We start from the raw sequence: 21,213 nt of genomic DNA on the forward strand, positions 1-21,213 counted from the left end.
GAACCTAAAAGTTTCAGTTTTCCCTGCCTATATATATATATATATATATATATTGGATTACACCTTGATTTTTCCTCAACATGCTGTCTTCCGGATGTATTGGGCTATAGCTCCTAGCCGGCTAGAGATGCTGGGACTTGTAGTTAAACAAATCTGGAGAGCATCAAGTTTAGAAAGGCTGCACTGATTAATGTTAGCAACCAAAGAACCCAGATGCTTATAACTACTCATCAGTGTGAAGGTTGTGTTACCTTCATTTTCTCTGTCACAATTTATTGGTTTCATTTCATACTGAGACAGGTATACATTTCAACGGCATAGGTGTCGCTTACATATTTGCAAGGAATAGTCACCTGGAAAACATTAATCACAACTGTGAAACTGCCAGCCTTGCTTAATATTTCATTTGCAAGGGCAATCCATTCAGTGTTACAAATAAACTTATGAAACAATTTTTTTCTACAAAAAATAAAACACTATGGAAAATTCATCCCCATACCACTGCAGACTCCTTTGGATACAGAGTATCTTTTTTGTTTGTTATCTGAAACAATCTTTTGCCATCTGGTGTTATCAGTCAATATTGTAATAGTTTGGGTGACATTCTATTTATGAAGCAATTTGTTTGAAGCAACTCTCCAAACAGTTGCACTCATTTTAACTATGGTAGTGTAACCCCAACTCTTTATGTAGCTAGCTTCCATGGTGAATGCTTGTTCCATTGTAATAGCTACCGCAGCACAATGATAGCAGTAGGGGCCCACTCCTCTTTTTGCTACAAGTGTATCATCACTGCATACTCACTTGGGTTATTTTCTCAAGACTGATACTACAGTTGATGAGTGGTGGATGAGGGAAACATCAAGGAGAAGCAGTAGTAAACAGTTATTAAGACACAGAGTGCTTCTTCCCAGTGAAATGTTGCTACCCTCCATTAAGTGTTATTCTGCTCCTTTTCCTTCCAGTTCAACCTGCTAGCCAACATTTTATATGGTCTCTTCACCAAATATTTCATAAAGCCCTGTGGCAAGGCTTTTATAAGAGGAGCAGTTTCCTCAGTCCAGGTAGGATTCTATATAAATCTACTGTTCATGTGTGAGACAGTTGGAAACATGAACAAATCTCCATAGGAATGCTGCTGAACTTTGGATTGGATTTAAGGAGAGTATAATGGGTAAACTACATCACATCAGTTTTCATAACATGATTCATTCCCTCTTTGGGAATGAATTATTCTTGCAGTTCAGAGCCTTTTGGAACAAAAACCTAGACCAGGATATGCAGGTTTCTGCAGGCCTCAACTCACAGACTTAGTATTTCCTCAGTTTGCAGTGGTTAACATAATTCACTTTTTCTAACAAGGAAATGTGATTAAACAGCAGATCCAGTTAATTATGGGTTTTATATACAGGCTTCCCTCCTTCCACTTCAGAACAAAATAACTTTCTAAGGGTGCATCTGAAAAGAATTTTCTGTTTCTGCAACTGCTTTTGATATTGTACACCACATTCTGTGATCTATCACTGTTTGCTGGCTTTTTAATTTTATTATCTCCAAAGTTTGTGTCTCATTAAAGAGGTACAAGTGGGAGTTGTCCACATGGAGCACCTTAGAGGTTTGGAGCTACAATATGCTGCTGAATATACTTTTCCAAAGAGGCCTGTCATGGGACTCTTGCCAGATAAAATGAAACTTATCACACCTGGTAGGGGCAGGAATCAAATGGAAAGCAACATTGATGAGGAACTGAGGGTGAAAACTCATTTTGCTCAAATACGCCCCAGGATGTTATCCTGCAAAGAGAGGAACATGCTGTGCAGTAATTGAAGAGTGCAAAAATCAGTTGTTTGTAGCAAGGAACTTTATGCTTCATTAAAATTAGTATTTTTCTTATGACTCCTTTTTGCTGGTTTTGTGGTTTGAAATTGCATGGATGAATAATCAGATTCTAGCCTACTTCTTTGGCCACACTAGAATAGCCTATATAGAAATACAGAAATTTAATTAAGTTTGCAATACAGATAGTTCCCAAGTTAGAGACAAGTTTCGTTCCTGAGAACTTCCGTAAGTTGAATTTGTATGTAAGTTGGATCACATGAATAAGCTAAATGTTTGTTTTAGTATAAGTATCCCTAGCATTGTAATAATAATAATAATAATAATAATAATAATAATAATAATAATAATACATTAATAATAAAGTAACTACAGGTATGAGTGAGAGAGAGAGAGAATATATGTATGTATGTGTGTATATAGTATTGTAATAAATAAAAGAAACAGTTCTCAAAACACTTCAGAACATTCTCGAGGTAATATTAACATTAACTGATAAGGATGGAAATGAAACTGATACTGGAGAATCAGTGTTTGATTGTGCTGCTTGGGGGTGAGTACCACAGGAGTCACTTTCTTGAAGTAGGCCGCAAGGGTTGTTTGTATAGCCATTGTCTTTTTCTCATCATAAATGGCCTTGTAGCAGCTGAGGAACAATGTGCCCTACATGTGCCTGGAAATACACTGGCTTGGGTACACTTGAGCCAACGTGTGGACCAAAAAGCCATGCATGCTCTCTCTCTAGGGAACTAGGCTGTCATTGTTGCCATGTTGCCAAATGCATCGCATCGTTCCCTAGAGATACAGTGTGTAATTCTTTAGAGATAGCCTTGACAATCTGTAGTGAATCTCTATCTCTACAAAAAGCCATGAATATCTCTAGGAACTACATGACCACTGATGACAGCCACTGATGACACGTCACCAAACACATGTAGTTCCCTAGAGATATTCATGGCCTTTTTCAGCAGTCTGCACATTCATAAGCACAAATCATTCATAACCCAGGGACTACCTGTGCATTCTAAAAGCACCCATACATGAAGCAGACTTCATTGTTTTCATGCAAGTAGACTACTTTCAAGTTTTTAACTATGGGACATAGTTTCTGAACACTGAAAGACATGCTTCAGGTAAGAAAACATGTTGAAGAATCAGCTAATTTAAATAAGATGTTAAGTGAGTGTTGAACTTAGCTATTACTATATGTTCTGTAAAATGGATTATGTCTGTGATATAATTAGATGATGCCATTTTTTGTATCTAACAGATCTTGTAAGTTACTGTGGCTGTTATCTATGTAAAGATCTATGTTCATCAAGCTATAAGTTTTCCAGCCAGAAGTTGAATCAATCAACCATTGTACACTCCCCAGACTCCATTTTTAATTGAAAGATGGAACCAAGATATATCTATTGGTATAGAAAGTCACTGATGAAAAAATAATGAGTAATGAGTTAATTAGATGTGCCACGGGAACTCACATTAAACTGCATAAGAGATGTTTCACGGGAACTCGCGTTAAACTGTGCTGCTGTGTATAATAAAATTTATTATTATAAAGTTGGCAAGACTATAATCAGTAGCACAATTTTACTACATGAATGTGACTAAAACACGATTTAGTTCGCAGTACAGACTGCCAGGAACACCATCTTTCACCAGATTTTCTAGCCCTCACATTGCTGAAATTTTCACTGTAAGATTTCATTTGGGCTTGGAATGGGCCTTCAGTGACTCAGGTATAAATGTAGTTGTGATGGCTATATTTTACCTCCAGTATTGATGGCAGTATGCCTAGGAACACCAGTTGCTGGGGAACCTGAGTGGGAAAGTACTTTACTGCTTATAGGCTTCCCTTAGTCATTAGGTTGGTCATTGTATAAACAGAATGTTAAATTGATTATTTGCTTACTTGACCATTAAAAACCAATTCAGTAGATGTTTACACTATATCCAAACTTCTTTCCAAAAATGCTTTTGTATGGGGAAAGCATTCCAGTTATTTTTCTGCTGTATATCTCACTCTGTATATGAGGCAAGCTACCATACAACCATACTTCTTTATTATATTTATACCTTGCCTTTTTTCTTTCAAGGAACTTGCATTATTCTCCTTCTCTCAAACTATCCTCACAACAACCCTGTGAGGTAGGTTGGGCTAAGGGTTTCTGACTTCACCAAAAGTCACCCAGTGAGCTCCATGGCTGAGTGAGGATTAGAATCCAGATCTCATGAGTCACAGTCCTGTGCTCTTAACCACTATACCATACTGGTGCTCAGTCATTTTCTATGACTTGATGTGTTACTTCAAAACTCTTCAGGAATCTGCAGGGTAGCCCTGGGAGTTGTAATCCAAAGAATACCTTGTTGGAAAATGCTGATTTACTGTGATATGCAGGATACTATTCCTCAAAGAAAAGACATGTTTTTAAGTAGTATCTTGTACCCTCTATCCCTAGGGATATAATTTATTCAGTGCAGTAAACTGTATCACATAGGGGTAGGCAGCCTGGTGCAGATGAGTTCATCTCATTAGCCTGTAGCTAGCATGGTCAGTGTTCAGGGACTGTGAATGTTGTATGTCAAGACATTTGGAAGGTACCATGTTGCCTGCTCCTCCACATATCTCAGAAAGTCCTGTAAGAATTGGCCTTAAGTACTAAGAATTCAGTGTGATTTAATCCCAGGTGAGTGGGTATAAAATTGCAATCTAAATTAGACAGACTTTTATTTACGGGAGAAAGCAGCCAATCTAATGAATCATGTATATGTAAACAACAGAAGACGACGCATTAGATCCTTTAAACAAAATTGGCACTTACTTTAATTTTTCTATAATGCTATTAGCTTGGTTTTAGATTTAAGGCACAATGCTATTACTTCTGCCCTCAATACACAGAAGTTTCTGAACTTGGAGGCCTAAATACATCCAATGGCCAGAGTGAGGTATGGTAGCGGTAGTCTTTGCCTCTGCCACACATCACTTTGCCCATAGCCATTTTTGACATCTAGATGAAATGCCAGGGAGGGAGAGGGAAGGAGGCTGGGTTGCCCATGGGAACTGGACTATGGGGACAGCCTCAGCCTGCTCCTCTCTGCCCAGTATTCCACCTTTTCCCCTGCAAGACCCCCATCTGCACTCTCAGAGAGGCAGCAGCTGTAGTTCTTTTTATGCCAGAGGCAAGGTGAGGAGGGCAGGGGCTTGATCTCAGTGCTGGGCCTCTGAAGAAGCCTATGATCTCTCCAATCCTGCCATTTATTCTTAGAATAGACTCATGCCCCATTAATTGACTAACGTCTCCCATTGATTGCAATGGGTCTACTCTGCCTAAACCTGGGACCATCTCAGTAGATATCAATATGCTGGACTGGATAATGTTTTTATATATTAAAATGGATTCTGATGCCTGTGTCATTACTATTAGTGTTTTTATAGGTTCAGAGGGACTGAACCATCCTTCAACTTTTATGAAGCAGAAAATTCAGTCTTTTACTTTGTTCTCATGCTGCTTTCTTAATTTTCTGCATCTGTTAGCAGATCCCAACATGAATGAATTTAAGGACAAGTTACCTTCTGCCTTGTTTTCCTTCTGTCCTCCACTACTTCAGTTTGTTACCAACTTGAGTGCAGTCTGGATCTTCTTATGCTTTTGACTCATTTTTGATAGCTGTTTCTTTGCAGTGTTGGCTATTAATCCGATTTTGATTCAGAAACATAAATGCCAGGCAGTGAAATGTTGTGGCCACTAAGCAGCATCTAGATGATCATAAGATTTTCAGCTTCGCAGCTACATGGATTAAAAATTGCTTGGACCTTGGATTGTTTGGCTCCCATTGCAGTCATTATGGAAAGAAATGTGCTGGCTGCTTCTCAGATGACACAACAGCACTTTGTAGAAGGGCTTTTGCGGGTGTTCCAGAGGAGCAGAGGGGGGAGGAAACTGGTTCCTCCAAAATACATCCTATCCTGGTGGTGCCTCAGCCCCTTTCCCTCCTGCTCTGAAGTGCCACACTTACCCAAAATCAGCTAAGTGCTTTGCAGAACTAGAGGGGTACAGACATGATATTTGCCCTTGCACTCCTGCAGCCTATAATCTGAGTTCAAGGGTTATGGGCAGCACCATAGGATGGTGCCCTTATGTTTAATTTCAAAATTCTATTTTGCAGTAAAAATTATCATTAGTCATAAGTAAACAGAGTGGTACTCTCAGCCCATTGGTTTCAGTGGTTTTAAGCATACTAAGTCTGGGCTGGATTGTGGTTATCACTTGTATTCGTCTGGCTATCAATGTATCACTTTTAAGCAATTTTTGTGGCACAGCAAATTTTAGGATTAGGTCATAAGCAAATTGTAGCAGTTTCTTCTGAAACCTAAATATTGTACTTGTGAATAAGTTTCATTTGTGTCTTTTCAAAGCAGCACATTTCAAAGTAATTGTGTATCATACTTAAAAAAGATAATGCTAAAATCCAGCTTTTTTAGACATGGAAACAAACAGAATATTAGGGGGTTTGTTAGAAGAAAATTACTGTCAGGAACATTTGGGCAGGCAGTTGGACATTTTGGGTGGGAATCTTTAAAAAAAAAAACATGCCACATGTTATATCATTTTATTATATGGCATAATCTTTAGATAATCTTTATCCAGGGATTATGAGTATCTGAGCTACCATTGACCTGTTTTCAGAATATTATAACATTACTATTGTGGTACGTACATTAAACATATTACCCAAAATTGGAGGGAAGGGATAGAGATCAGGTTAATATAAGGCAGGTCTGTGTGTCCCTTTATAAAGTCAGTGACTTTCTAGTTCTGAACCTGGAGCTTTCTACATCTACTCAACAATGTTGCTACAGTCCTTCCCTTACAGTTAGAAGTGTGCTGTTAAATCAACCTGTCAGCACTGGCCCTTGATGTGGAAGCCATCCTTGTGACAGTCGTATAGCCATGTCACCAATAAGCATCCAAAATGCAGTCAGCTGTGTTCTTTCCCTTGCTCTTTCTCTCTCTGTGTGTATATGCATATGTATACTCACATACATGCAATAGTACATACAACCTAATTAATTAGGAACAGCTGTCAGTCATAGAATAGCAAGCTGGCAAAGGGTGATGTAGTAGTTAACATGTTGGATTTTTGTTAAAAAGACCTGATATTTCATGAAAAGACAGAGACACAACATATTCTCAAAGAACATAAGTTCACCTGCTTAAGAGATTTCAGGAGTTTCTTTTCTCTGCACAAGGGAGAAATACTTGATTTCAAAATGAACAAACCAAAAATTCTTTAGTAAACCCTTAACTGTCCATTAAAGCCCCAATATACATGCATTACAGCAACCAGGGCTGGCATCCTCAAAGGGTGGGGTAACCCTCTGCCCCCAAAGATGGCAGATCAAGTGGATCACTGTAGGGTTTAGGCCTATTCTAGGGAGGGTCAGCTCCATACTCCCACTGCAGTAAAGGCCACATTGAAGTTCCCTCAAAGCACTCTCACTCAGAATCTAAAACATCTGGAGGTCATCAGGCTGGGGAAGGCTGTGTTAAAACAAGTTGGATATTCCTGCTTCCCCTTACCTGTCATGATGGACTACAGGGACATAAATAGCCATTATGGATCATTCCTATTCTGATGAATGTACAGGCAGTAACAGACATTCATTAGTCATCAATACTTTGCGACTAAGAGAAGTAAATATGCATAAGCACTGCAAGCAGAAATTATTTGTGCTCTTCATGACATAAAAATGTTGGGTAGATTGTGGTTTTAAAATTGGGACACCCACACCTTTGTGGGAGGCAGATTTTTGTCTGAACCACTTAATCAGCTTCATCATTATTCATTGGATCTTTTGTAACACCAGGGCTAGAAAATTTAAAATTGGCTTTTTAAAAATAACCCCCCACCCAGCATTATCAACTGCACAAAGTTGGGCTATTTTTCTGTAAAGGATCTTAATGAAGAACCTTCTAAGCAAACTAGACATTTTGGCAAATTGCCATGTTTAAACCTGGATTTGATAGAATCACAAAGGTAAGGAGTAGGGTCTGATTTCAGAAGTAAAAGTAGCAAAATATTAAGAGAAAATAACTCATCTCACTGCCTGTAGATGAATCTCCCAAACTCCAAGTGCCTTTCAGAACAGAGTGCATGGAGAGAAAGCTCAAGGGAGTGCAACTCACATGCCTACCCCTTTTGCTCTTTAAATTAGATCTTACTCTTTCTGGGAAGCCAGCACATCAGGCACTATCACATGTCATCTTAACTTGACCTTACAATAAATCACAGTTTATTGATAAGCAGTTGGGCTCATCATGGGTTGTCTCCCTCTTCCCTGTCCCTTAGTACTTCTGTGGATACTCCAGGAACCTGCAGTAGGACTGATTTAGTTTCTCTTTCCTGTTGTGATTGCAAGCACCTTTCCAGTTGCTCCATATCTAACCTCCCCCACTCCAAGATTGCAGTCTGTGGCTTGATAGCCAGTTTGCATGATCTCCATTTTCACAGTCTCTTTTGAGCATCTAAGTGGAATATTGGGGAGCATGCCAGCAGTTGTCTATTTTGTGTGTGTGTGCATGCCCACAGTGTGAGCAAGTATTTTATCCTTTTTGAAAAATAGTCACACTTGAGCAACTGCCTTATATCCCTGTCAAGAAACAGTTATTGCCCAGTCAAAACCCTGTTTTTAAAAGACTAGCCATCTGTCAAGAACTGCTTTCCTTTGAAAATGGCATCAGATGCACTTTTGCAGTTTGCTGAACAGCTAGCATCTCAGGGAAAAGTACAAAGGGCTCAAGACGCTGAGGACAGTGAAAGCCAAAAAGAAAAAGACAATGATCTCACCATGAAGGGGTTATAAATCTCACCAACCATTTTTTGTGAAGCAGAGATTCCTCATACGTTTGCTTTCCCTTGACAGTTCTTCTGACAGTGTATGAGATAAAGCAAAAAATCTAAAAACTGTGTGGAACCTCCCTGGATCAATGTCCAGGATACCTACCATCTGCTCTTTGAGAGCAGGTACCCACCAGGACATTGACTGAGGTACCCCATTTTGCACTCACTTCTGCATCCTTCACAATTGCACAAGTGCATCTTAAAAAGTTTTTTTTAATTAAGAAACTATTATGCATCCTGTAGGTGCAATTGTTTAAAAATAGATTTCCAACCACTGACAGTGGTACCCCATCTTTGGAGCCATCTCCTCAGAGAGGTATACCTGGCCAGGCAGCTACTGTTTTTCTTTCTGGCACCTGGTGAAAACCTTTTTATTTACCAGGCATTTTAATAGTTAACTTTTAGTCTTAATATTGTTTAATTAGACATTGCTGCTGTGCCTATATGCCAACTTGATTAATTGTTAGGGTATGCTGTCATGGTTGTTGTTATATTGGCCTATTGTTTTATTGTTATAGGGTTTTCCCCATTTCTTGTTTTTGATTTTATGTCCTTTTAACTTTGTAAACTGTCTGGAGAGCCATTGATTGGGCAGTATAAAAATGAGATATAAATAAATAAATGTGCTGGTTAGGCACTATGAAGGGGTGGTCACTGGCTATTAAAATGGAGATCAAGAAAACTGTCTGTCATACTGGATATTGTCTTTTTCCCCTGGAAAATAAAAGAATAAAGTGGGGGGAAAGCCACAAACAGGGCTTGTGATTGTGGCTGGGGACACCTAGCCAGTGTGCCACTTGCCCCAAAATGCCATCTAGGCACTTGTGCAGTAGCTGGCATTGGTGGTGGTGACCCTAGCAAGCTTGCCAAAAGTAGTACCTGCTCATGAGAAGCAGTACTCACTTCCTGGTAGCCAAAATGGGCTTGCTTGCCTGGGTTTGAATGACGTGAAATCCACTCGTGGACAGAACAATCCCCAAAATAAGCCATAGGTGGCCACCCTATGGGAAACAGTCTGAGTTTGCATGACAGGATAACCCACCAGAGCTTGTCACTCATGATGGGTTCATGTCATGCAAACTTGTTACTGCTTTCAGTGATGTGATTTGGAAAATTTTCTGCAGAAAAAAAATCACTGCTTTATTTTTCCACTGATTTTTTCCCCATTTTATAGGTCCACTGTTTGCAATGAATAGATGCTAATTGCAAATACAGTATTAGGCAAGCTTGGCAATTCAGGGTTCTGATTAATTTTTTAAGGTGGTTGGTTAAAAACAATCTTGTGAGCACTGCAGTCTTCTTTCGCTCCCCTTTCAGTTTCATTTCTCTCCCCTTTCAAAGTGCCACAGCTGGGTGGCCATAGGCAGTGTCTAGCTGATTTGTAGAGTGGGAGGAGCAGTGGGGTGAAAATAACCTCTGTACTTGTCTTGCTGTACAGTTAGGACAAAACTCTGGACTCCATCCCGCTAGCATTCGCAGACTTTCTCTTGTGCTTAGTCCAGTGTTAGCAAGCAAACTAAGCCAAGAGGAAGTCTGTGAACACTCACGGAATGAGGATTGCACAGCTGGCAAGTGTCATCCATGTTAAATGCATCAACACAAACAAAATCCGCAGCATGTACAGGGAGGAGCTCAATTCCTGGTATGCACTGCATCAACAGTGGGCATGCCCACCAGAAGCTTTGATTCAGGGCCACAACAAAGCAAACCAGAGTCCAGGAAGCAAACCCCGGAGAATCTGATAGATTCCCACCCTCAAAACGGGTTCCTCACAGATTCTTACCCTGCCCTGCCTTCCAAGTCCAGCAGGTTTCTGGCTTTGCTTAAGTATGTTTATTTCCCCCCCTCAAACCTTTAATGTCAAAGAGATCCATGGAGTAAAGGATCAATAATCAACATTGGATCCTTAAACATGCGTAACTAGATCTTTCTAAGGCAACATAAAATTTTCTGATGAAAAGTCAGTAGAAATGATCCTACACAAATGCATCTAATTTGCATTAGTAATTAGTGATATTTCCTATTGAAAAAAATACAAAAATCCCACTTTTCTGATTGCATTTAAAAACATAGATTTACTACTATTGTATCTAATTTGGTCCCAATTGGTGAATATCAGTATTTAATTTTTGTTTCTTATCTGCACATGGGACAGACATCAGGCAGTATGAATATCAAGATATTTAACAATGAAACTTCTCTAAACTACACACATAAATTGTCCAACAATAAAGCTGTACTTCTTGATTAGAACTGAAGGACACAAATAAGAGCAGAGTGGGGAAGCCCTCATTTTCATTGCCTATAAGCACCCTTCCTCTGTAGATTAGTAGATGTCCATCTGGCATCTCTGGCCATCTGTTCCTGGTTTTGCTGCGGGGAGAAGTTGCTTAAATTAAACTGGGATGCTTCACCATTATTATTTGGTCTTTTAAAAAATTGTATTCAGTGTTCATGAATGTAGTAGACTTTGTAATAATTCTTGCATTTTACATAAAGGAGCAATTACTTTTGAAAGAAAGTCTGCCGGATAACCTGATAATTTTATTCTAGCCATTACATGAGAATAGCTGGTTTTAGTCATTTACTCAAAAACTGAAGCATCGAGACAAGACTGATTCACACATAGCAATTTGTGCACTAATGTTTAAGACCACTCTAAACCCTCTTTCTGGGGAGTAATCATTTATTTTAGTGGAAATTATTGATGAGTAAACATGAAAAGGGTTGTGCTATTAATCCACACTGAAGGATTTTTCAAATAATAACTACAGAAATGCTTTGTGGTTTGGGAAGCTGAATTGAATGGAAATCACCATTAAAATAACTACATTTTGCAGCTATGCATTGCAGTCATATTCCAACACTGATGCCATTAAAAACACTGGACAAAATGGACTTTTAGATGCTTAACTCCATCTTGTGGTGTGTAACAGCTTTTGGGGAGATGTATGACAGCAATACTATGTGCTATATGTATACACATTCACTGCACAACGGCCTAATTTTGTACTGTCACCTGGAAGCTCAGATAAATAAGCATATCAGCAACAAACACTATGCAGATGTGAGCCCCCAACCCCTGTGCTGGGTTGGATATTTATACTGGTGCCAGAGATGCAGGCAGTGGGACCAGGTAGTTGAGAGGTAAGATCAAGTTAGGAGGTGCTTTCAGCTAGATAAGACAAATACCTTTGCCAGTAGTCTAAGTGCAGGTATCTAGATGAATGGTGGAGACTTGGCTATTCTTAGCAGTAACCATCCTGTTGAGTTGTCATGTGTGGCCCAATCTTATCTTAGCAAAGTCTTATATTCCATGGTTGCACTGACAAAAGTTAGATATGAAGTATCTCTCTGCTCATCAGGAACACCACAGCCAAAGGCTGAACTTCCAAAGGCTGAGAATTAAGTAAAGCAAATAGCCAGCTGGCAATTGCAAACTCTTGAAACAAATATCAAGTCCCCACTCCCTTCCTCCAGCAATACCCTCCCCTGGATCATGGTGCCTTCTGGTAACACAAGTCCTTTTTGTTCATGGAAAGACCAATCTGGATCCAACACATTGTATGTCATCAAATATAAGAATGTAGAATGTTGTTTTCCTAAACTCTGTGAATCAGAAGACAAATTTTATAACCTGATTTGATACCTAAACCTTAAATGCCTTTTCAAGAATTTTACAAAGATTTTTCACTTTAAAAATATTAGTGTAATAAAAGCAATACTATGAAAGGAGAAAATAACTTGGTATAATGTGATTCAGCTAAAGAATGGGTAAAGAAAAGAGGCAGGTGCAGGGATTGTACAAAATTTGAAGCTATGATTATAGAAAGGGAAAATGAGAGAATATGTGGATAAAAGGGCTAGTAAGTAAAATTTGTAAGATACTGTTAGAAGAACTGGATCAGTATGATTCACATATAGCAACATGGTAAATAGATTTGAAGAAGAAAATCAGTAATGAAGATTGGGAAAATATTTGGAAGAAGATATTAAAATGTATGTCAGTAGGAATTAAAAATATATAAAATTGTATGGAAGTGGTATCTAACTCTGATGAAGTTGAACTGTATGTATAATATTCCAATTTATGTCGGAGATGTGGTCATGGAGTGGGTACATATTTTCATATGTGGTGGGAATGTGAATATATAATGAAGTTTTAGAAAGAGGTTTTTTAAGAGCATAGTAAAATGCTAAGTTTAAATATTGAAACATATCCTGAGATAACATTACTTTCCATATTTGATAAGAAACAATGGAGTTGGAATAATAAAGAACTAATAACAAATTTAATAACTGCTGCAAGATTAATCATCACTAAGAATTGGAAAGTAAAATATGCTATCAATTGTGCAATAGGTACAGAGAAGTATGGAATATAGCTATTAATGATAAATTAACCTGTGATATTAAAATGAGAAAAGGGCATTTAAAGAAAAACAAGCTAAATGAGTTTTGAGGAGCATTTATTATGTGCTAAAAAGAGGAAAAATTGAACTGCCAAAAGAATAATTGCAGTTTTGGAAGGGGGCAATCCCCTGAAATAATGTTTGATTGAGTTTTCTATCTGTAACATGGTCCTGATGGTGGTGGGTGTACAGTATTGTTAAGATATATTTTAATTGTATGTTAATTTTATATGTTTTTACTTTAGTTGTAATTTTTTTTCTTGGTTGTATTTTAGATTGAAAATTAATAAAATCATTTTAAAATACTAGTTTATGTGACTTTCCACTTGTATGGTGCAATGTATGTTGTTGTAGTATTTACTTGGATATTTGGCTGTTTGGTTATCTGATTAACATTGCTAGATGTACATTTTTAATGTATCCAGTTACTTTTATAAAATACTTTATCACGTCTAAGTTATTGCTTGTTTAAAAAGATGGATTGCCCTCCCTTTGCATAAACAGAACTTCATAAATTAACTTCTCTATATTAGCAGGCTAGAAGTCAATCAGTTAGCCAGCCTTTAAGCATAATTTGCCAATTCTCATGTCAAGTTTGTACATCTGTTTAACTAATCCATAGAGAACTCCTGGAGACAAAATTAAATGGTCTTTGCAGAGAGCAGCTTAAAATAGATCAGTGCCAGCTTCCCAGTGAAGTTGGCAATGCTGTTTATTTTGTTCTCTTCTTTATAATTAAGCCATATCACTGTGGTCTAAGATGGATGTGCCTTGCAACTATTTTTTCACCAGAAACAGGAATAAGTAAATAATTTCCATACACTTTAGAATCCATTTTGTCATGAACTTAAAATTGGCAATGAAGATTTATTTGTTTTCTTTTTGTCCTCTCAACCCCCACCCCCTTTATTTTTAGGAACAGGTGCCAGTTCCAGTTTACCATCCAACTCCTAGCCAGACCCGCCTTGCAACACAGCTTACAGAAGAAGAACAAATTAGGATAGCGCAAAGGATAGGCCTTATACAGCACCTGCCTAAAGGAGTCTATGATCCAGGAAGAGATGGTTCTGAAAAAAAGATCAGAGAGTAAGTTACAGAAACACAAAATTTTATGATAACCTCATCTCACCTGGGAGATTGGGCTCATCTGTGTCTCCAGTTGACTTACTCCAATATTGCTTTCTGGCACTTCTGCTTGAATTTATTTCCTTCTTTTTACTTTTCTCTTAGCTGTTCAGGTGAACAAAGTTTTCTGTCCTCAAATATTATCTGATATCCTGAAGCATTTGCAGACAAGCCTGCTATTCTGCAATTGTTCTTCCTTGCTCATGTAATGGGGGATCCTCTCACCATTTTCTTCCACTTGTAACTATTCCCTTTTCTTACAAAATCTTCCAGTCACTTTTCTTAACACAGAAAATCAATTAATGAATGGAAGAAATGAAAGAATTGCACAGTGTCTTTTGATGTGTAGCACTAGGAACCCTCCAGCTAGAAACATCTGCAGTGTCTAGCTTAGACCCTTAAATAGACTAGCACTTTTCTTACTTAAAAGTCTTCTCACTATCTCTTGCCTAAATAGTTTGCCTTGTATTTATGTCTTGTACTACAATTGTAATGTTAATTGTGCAGTGCAACAAATAGTGTTTGAATAATACTGCTAAGGAGTAGTGTGAATTTACACCATGCATCTTTTAGGAAGACAGTATACATAATTTTCTTAACAAGTATACCTAGCTGCAAAGTTGCCTCTGAATAGCATTGAAAGCAGCATGCTTGAGTTCCCTGCTGTAGCATCTCTCTTCAGTGAAGTGTTCATAGCTACTTTCAATTTTTATTTTTTTGCTATAATTTTACAGTAAAAAACATGTAAAGGGCTGTCCACAAAATGCTTTTTATAGTCAAATTACAGGCATAAGGACTTGCAGCCCCAAAAGGGTTTCTCATGGTTCTAAGAGTTAGTCTAAGTCCCCTCCACTCACACACACCCCAGAAGCAATTTGTCTTGGAAAACTTTCCACTGGATTCAGTGGAAGGCTTTTTCTAAACCTAATTACAGTACAAGGGAAGCATCCCTGTATGAGGGTAAATATATGCACAATCTGTATGTTTTGATGGGTGGATGAGCACAGATAGGTGTATGAATCTGAGAAAGAGAGTGAACAACTGGAGATGTTGTATATGAATGCATATACATGTGGAGAGAATGAATGTGGGGCAATCCTTCCCACACTTCCAGAGGGAGCACCCACCTCTACCCTCATAAGCAAATTTAAATGACTTGGATCCAGGTCCTTTTGTGAGTGTAAGGCCTCTTGTTCAAAAGGGCTATCCTGCCCTCTTTTCCCCAGCATTTTCCTCTTGTTTCCTCTAATATTCTCCTTCCATTGCTGCCCTTTGTGCCAACTATATGCTGAGGGGCCTTCAGGATCAGGCCTTGGCTTAGCTAAGAGTTCCTGTGTCATAGGAATAAAATAGGAAGAGGAGCTTTACCTACCAGTATACACTGCTCAAATGCCTGTGCTCCCAACATGGGCTACCTTTGCTGTCAATCATAGAAATGTTTTAAAATGTGGAGAGAAAGTGAAGATCTGAAATAAAAACACGATTACAAAAAATAATAAAAAAATGCTTTCTTGGATATTTGAACTGCCTGGTCTCTTCTGTACTTCTATAACCCATTCAACTGCTCTCTGAACATGGGCCTACAGGGAGAAAGTAATGAATGTAATAGCAACTTTCTTTCAAGAAATTTTCCTTTCCCTTTGCTTTTGGAAAAAAACCGCCTATAAATAATAGGGCAACAAGCAGTTTCACTCCACATGCCTCCTTTAAACCCACAGAGCTCTGTTGCACTAATAATTAGATGTAATAATTTCCATAATGTCACAGCAATGCAAATAAACATAGAGTAAGAAAAACTAATACTGTGGAACTCAGAGTTTGGAATTTGATCAGCTTCACTAAAATCGAATACAGGCATGGACAGGAATAACTGCTATGTAATGATACTAAAGAATATTGCATCTTGGAACCAGGTGTCACTGCAACAGGAAGAAAGCTCATCTCACTGCATCTGTGTTAGTCAGACTGAGGGCACATTCTAGATATCAGAGCAGATTTCGGAAAACAAAGTTGGAAGGTCCTGACTTCCAAGAACTTCTAAGTATGGGATTATTATTTTGTTATTAATTTGATTCACATGTGATTTTTCTGTGTGCCTCAAAGGAGCACACAATTTAGAAGCATTAAAATATAAAACTATTTCAGAAAAATACAAAACAGCTGCAACAACCTGAAAATGCCTTGTTCATCCATCCAAGAAAAAAAAAATCCAAAATCTACAGTACAGCTATAAAGATCAAGCAAAACTTCATAAACCATTGAGCAATCTTTCGAGTTGTTCAAAAGTCTTCATGAGGCTGGAGACAACCAAAATGAGTGGACAGAGAAAGAGAAGGGTAGTATTAAAATTGCAAAGCTAGAAGTAGTAACTTCATTATAATTGTAGATGAAGTCCCACAAGAATTTTGCAGTCTTGCAGTGCCATCTTATACATGTTTCCCAGACATAGGTCCCACTGGATTGGATCCAGACTTGTGCAGAACAGTAAATTGCAAGTCAGATTAATTTAGGGGTGGAAGGTGGGAAGTGGCAATTTTTTCCTTCTTGCTACAGTTATGCCATAGCCTCTACAATTACATTTGCATCAATGCAAATTGTTTTATGGCATAATCCTATGCATGTTTATGCATAAGCTCCCATTTCTTCAATGGCACTTATTCACAGTTAAGCAAGCACAGAATACCAGCCATAATACATTAGATACAAGCTTCCTGAAGTGGTGAGTACAGACTAGTGCTCACTTCTGTAAGTTTCACATCCCCTTAAAAATCCCAAATTATATTATTAGAGGGTGAGTTCAGCAACCAGGTTTCTCCTCCCGCTTTCTTGAGAGCTGGTCAGATAAATATTTGTGCAGTTACGATTTTCTCCTTGTTTTCCTTTGTAGGTGTGTGATCTGTATGATGGACTTTGTTTATGGAGACCCTATCCGATTCCTGCCATGCATGCACATTTACCATCTGGACTGTATAGATGACTGGTTGATGAGATCTTTTACCTGTCCTTCCTGCATGGAACCAGTTGATGCAGCGCTTTTGTCTTCATATGAAACTAACTGAGCCAGAGCTTCTCACGTGTCAAGGAAGACATCTACTGTTAATGGGTTTTATCTTTTTCCATTCTGCCCAAAGAACTAAAGAAAAACAAAATCATGCACCATAAAAACTCAGTTCCTAAACTTTTAAAAATCCTGAATAGCCGCAGTAACTGACAGAAATGGAGGAAAAATGTGTTTTAGAGAATATAGAAAAGATAGGATGTTATTTTTATGTAAATTCTTGATCCAGTGCTTAAAAATAGTTGCTCCTTAAGAAAGATGTTTTAGTACATCCGTCCAGAGGAACAGTGTGAAGACTAATAGTAGATGTTAAACATTAAATTTGTGCATTTAAAATACCAGAAAGTTCTTCTGCTCAGCCATCACTGAAATGAGCAGGAGTGCTAAGAGGGTGTGTGTGTGTGTGTGTGTGTGTGTGTGTGTGTGTGTGTGTGTGAGAGAGAGAGAGAGGTGCTCACTCTTACTAAAAAGGAAAAGAAAGGGATGCTAGAGTATCCTTTCTCCTAAAGAAATTGCCATTTTTTGTTCAAATTGCTTCACAAGTTCCTGGTATTTGGGTCAATGCTCTATTTACAAAAAAAGAAACATAACACTGGCACAAAAATAGGTTTACGCTTGTTTGCACAGTTTTTTTTTTATCCATTGGAAATGGTATCCATTTTGCCTTAGGTCTTTTAAAATAGTGTATTCTTATGTTTGGGCTGGCTCTATGCTTGAAAACTGGTTTATTTATAACCTGTTATAAAAGTGCTATATTTTGTTTGCAGTTAGGAATATGTGGACTTCAAAAAAAGATCTCCTAGCTTGTAAGCAAACTTGAGATGCACTATCTTTTTTCTATATGTGACATTTTATTGTGAGGGTATTAAAGAAAATCAGAAAACAAACTAGTGCTTATAGTTGTAGTCTTTCAGTTTCATTGCTTCATTTCTGCCTAAATGGTTTTCAGAATTCAAATAACTAAAATTACATTTGACAAGTTAAAGTGGAACATGGTAAAATGAAGACAAGATAAAGATTTCTTGTATTCACAAAGTTTGTTTAGATTTTCCTCCTTCAGAAAGTGGTATTTTGGACCATATAAAAGGTATTGCATCTCCCATTCTTGTAGCTTGTAGCTTCTGAAGACCATACTGTTCCTTAGTTTCTGCATTAAATGTATCTTTTGTATTCCGCTGGATGGTATAGCTGTCTGTTAGGCAGATGTTAAATAATCTATATTTTATGTTTTGTACAAATATGCAAAATTAATATTTGGCACAGAATTACATAGGACTGATGAAGTGAGTTAGTAAGGACTGTTCCAAGTATTTACATTTCAGAAATGAAAAAGTTAAGCTGCTTGGTAGAGACAGTCATGCAAAAAGAGAGTAAGTGTAAAGTATTTTATTTTAATCCACCTAGCATGTGGGTTTTTTCCTCTTAAATGTTCTTTCAGTGTAATTTTTATACAGTTGACTTAAAGCCAATAGGTTTCAAACTTTGTTTACTCTATTCAAGCAAACTAGTTCACTGACAACCATATGCTTAACAGTATAGAACGATTACATGTTAAATAATTTCTACAAGATCTGCTGAGTAAAATGCAGAAGTTTTCATAATTGCATATTTATTACCCCACAAAAATGCTACACATGGCATTGTAGATTATTTCCATTCAAGTGTCTCAGTTTACCTCCCAATATGCAAACTAATGTATATGCGCAACTCCAATGCAAGCCAACATCCCCATTCATTTTGGCAGATTGCACCCATAGCTGAAAGAGAGATGCTGGGAAAGAACTCCATGTCTGCGTCAGATTTCACATACATGCAAGAAATGGCTGAACTTGTGTAAGAAGCTGCACTCAACCATGTACTCCAAGACAGTTCTTTGAAGTCACATTGCAAATGATGCACTGATTACAGAAGAAAGCAGTTAAAGCAAATAGTCTTGGGTTGACTTGCATTCCAACAAGAAATCTTTTCCAGTCCTCCACTCTTAATTCAGATATTCTTATTTAGAGCAAGTAAATCCAAAAGAGGAAAAATGAAGTTGTGCAATATTTTTTTAGTAGTAACGTATACTACCTTACCATTCCTTGTGTTGTTTTCCATAAATGTTGATGTCTATCTTGTCAAGTATTATAGCCAGTTTTCTTCTTTTACTTTGGTTGTTAAATTAGCAAATGAACAATTTTAAATACTCTTTTCATGTTCATTGTTCTTTCTTTCAAAACTCTCTCAAAAGAAAACAAAAATGGAGGGGGTGTACTCTTAAGAAAGTAGACAGAAGGGTTCTGCTTACAGAAGCTGCTTTTGCTTGTTTGGAGTGATTTCTGTCCTCCCCATCAGGACTCACCCATTTAGCAGGATTCCCCTGGTCATCTCTGTGTAGCTATTTCAGAGGAGAGGAGAGGCCAAGAAAGTCTGCATCTATCAGTACAGCTGTATGTACTTAAAGTGGGACCTGATTCATTGGTTTGTGCTTAGTTTTGTGTTACATTTTGTGCCTCTGACTTTAACACATCAAACCAAATATAAATTGATTTTAAAACTCATTTTTCAGTAGCATAACAGAGATACATAGTTATTTTGTTCTTTATAACAATTGTTTGGCTAAATAGTCTCCAGACAGAACATCATATTAACTGTATTTTAAATCTCAATTGCATATTATTCTAAGACTACAATCCTATGAACATCCTGGGAGTAAGTTCCAGTGGACTTGTCACTAAGAAGACATGCATAGGATTGCACTCTAAAGACAACTAATTAGAATCAGAACATCTGTTTAAAGTCACCTTTTAAAAGTGAATGATATTAAAATATCAAACTCTAAATGGTAATTGGGATTTTTTCACATACAACAAAAATGTCAAAGTCCCTTATGCCTTCCAATTCCTATGGAATGAAGTATATAAAAGAACATCCTACACCCACAACAGATTCCTGGATAAAAGCAGATTATCTTGTCTACCAAATATGGTAGGATAGAATAAATTCTTCTGTATTGATTACGGCCTTTCATATGATCAGATGGTTTTGAGAAGCAGTTTACAGTTGTTTCTTCAAAACTGAAATGATGTTTGACAGCTGGTGAATCTTTCTTGATCAGCTAAACTGCTGTAAGCTAGTTAAGCAAGTGAGGAAGGCCACATATAATCCCTCTAGACTATACTAAGTCTGGACAGCTGCTGTGCTCTGTATAAATTGGCAACCTTTTGTATTGTTACTCAGTCCCCTTTTCCATATGAGGCAAGGTTCAATTGCTAGGAAAACAATTCTGTTGGGGTTGGAGGAGAATCTGTGGCAGGCAGACTGCTATTTCTTAAACCCCGCCCAAGCAGAAAATATGAAGACACATTCTCTGCACAGGGACAAATTCCTTTGCACAGAGAATCCCTCTGCCTGTGGAAAGTGAGGTCTGCAAAAATCCTAAGCCCCCCCTCAGACATTTCCCCAAGTATCATGTGATGGACCTGTATACTTGTATTAAAATACAAATGAAATATGGTTACCCTGATCAGCAAGGGTGAGCTGCATGCAGATTTAGCCACTGCACATCCAGCAACTAGAGCAGGTCCACCATCTCACCACACTGCCATTCTGCTCAGCAGGAAAGCTTTGGACATGGTAGCGATACAGCAGCAGGATCTGTAGCACAGGGCCACTGTGTGCAATTCTTAAAAACATGATTTTAATGAGAAACCAGTTTGCCCACAAAGTTGGAGTATGCATTCTTGGGTAAACAAAACAAAACACAAATTACCAGCATAGGAAACTTGGGTTTGTTGAAATACTCATATCAATATTACAGTTCAAAGGGTTAGCACACTTATAGCCTGTTTTAGTTTTTCATCTAGTTCAGTATCTTAGCATAGGCTTTCCTAGGTA

General features: G+C 37.9%; 1 protein-coding gene across 1 annotated transcript in view; it reads left to right on the forward strand.

Moving 5' to 3' along the window:
* The window catches only part of RNF11 (ring finger protein 11), a 39,277-nt gene extending 19,752 nt beyond the window's left edge, over positions 1 to 19,525 (forward strand). Inside the window, exons 2-3 of the mRNA XM_044430117.1 lie at positions 14,071 to 14,240; positions 17,167 to 19,525. Of these exons, the coding sequence (XP_044286052.1) occupies positions 14,071 to 14,240; positions 17,167 to 17,338 (342 nt within the window). The 3' untranslated portion in view covers positions 17,339 to 19,525. The remainder of the gene's footprint in view (positions 1 to 14,070; positions 14,241 to 17,166) is intronic.
* The last annotated feature ends 1,688 nt before the right edge of the window (positions 19,526 to 21,213 follow it).

The sequence above is a fragment of the Varanus komodoensis genome, unplaced genomic scaffold (assembly GCF_004798865.1).
Source record: "Varanus komodoensis strain SLA01 unplaced genomic scaffold, ASM479886v1 scaffold20_1, whole genome shotgun sequence".
Taxonomy (NCBI): Eukaryota; Metazoa; Chordata; class Lepidosauria; order Squamata; family Varanidae; genus Varanus; species Varanus komodoensis.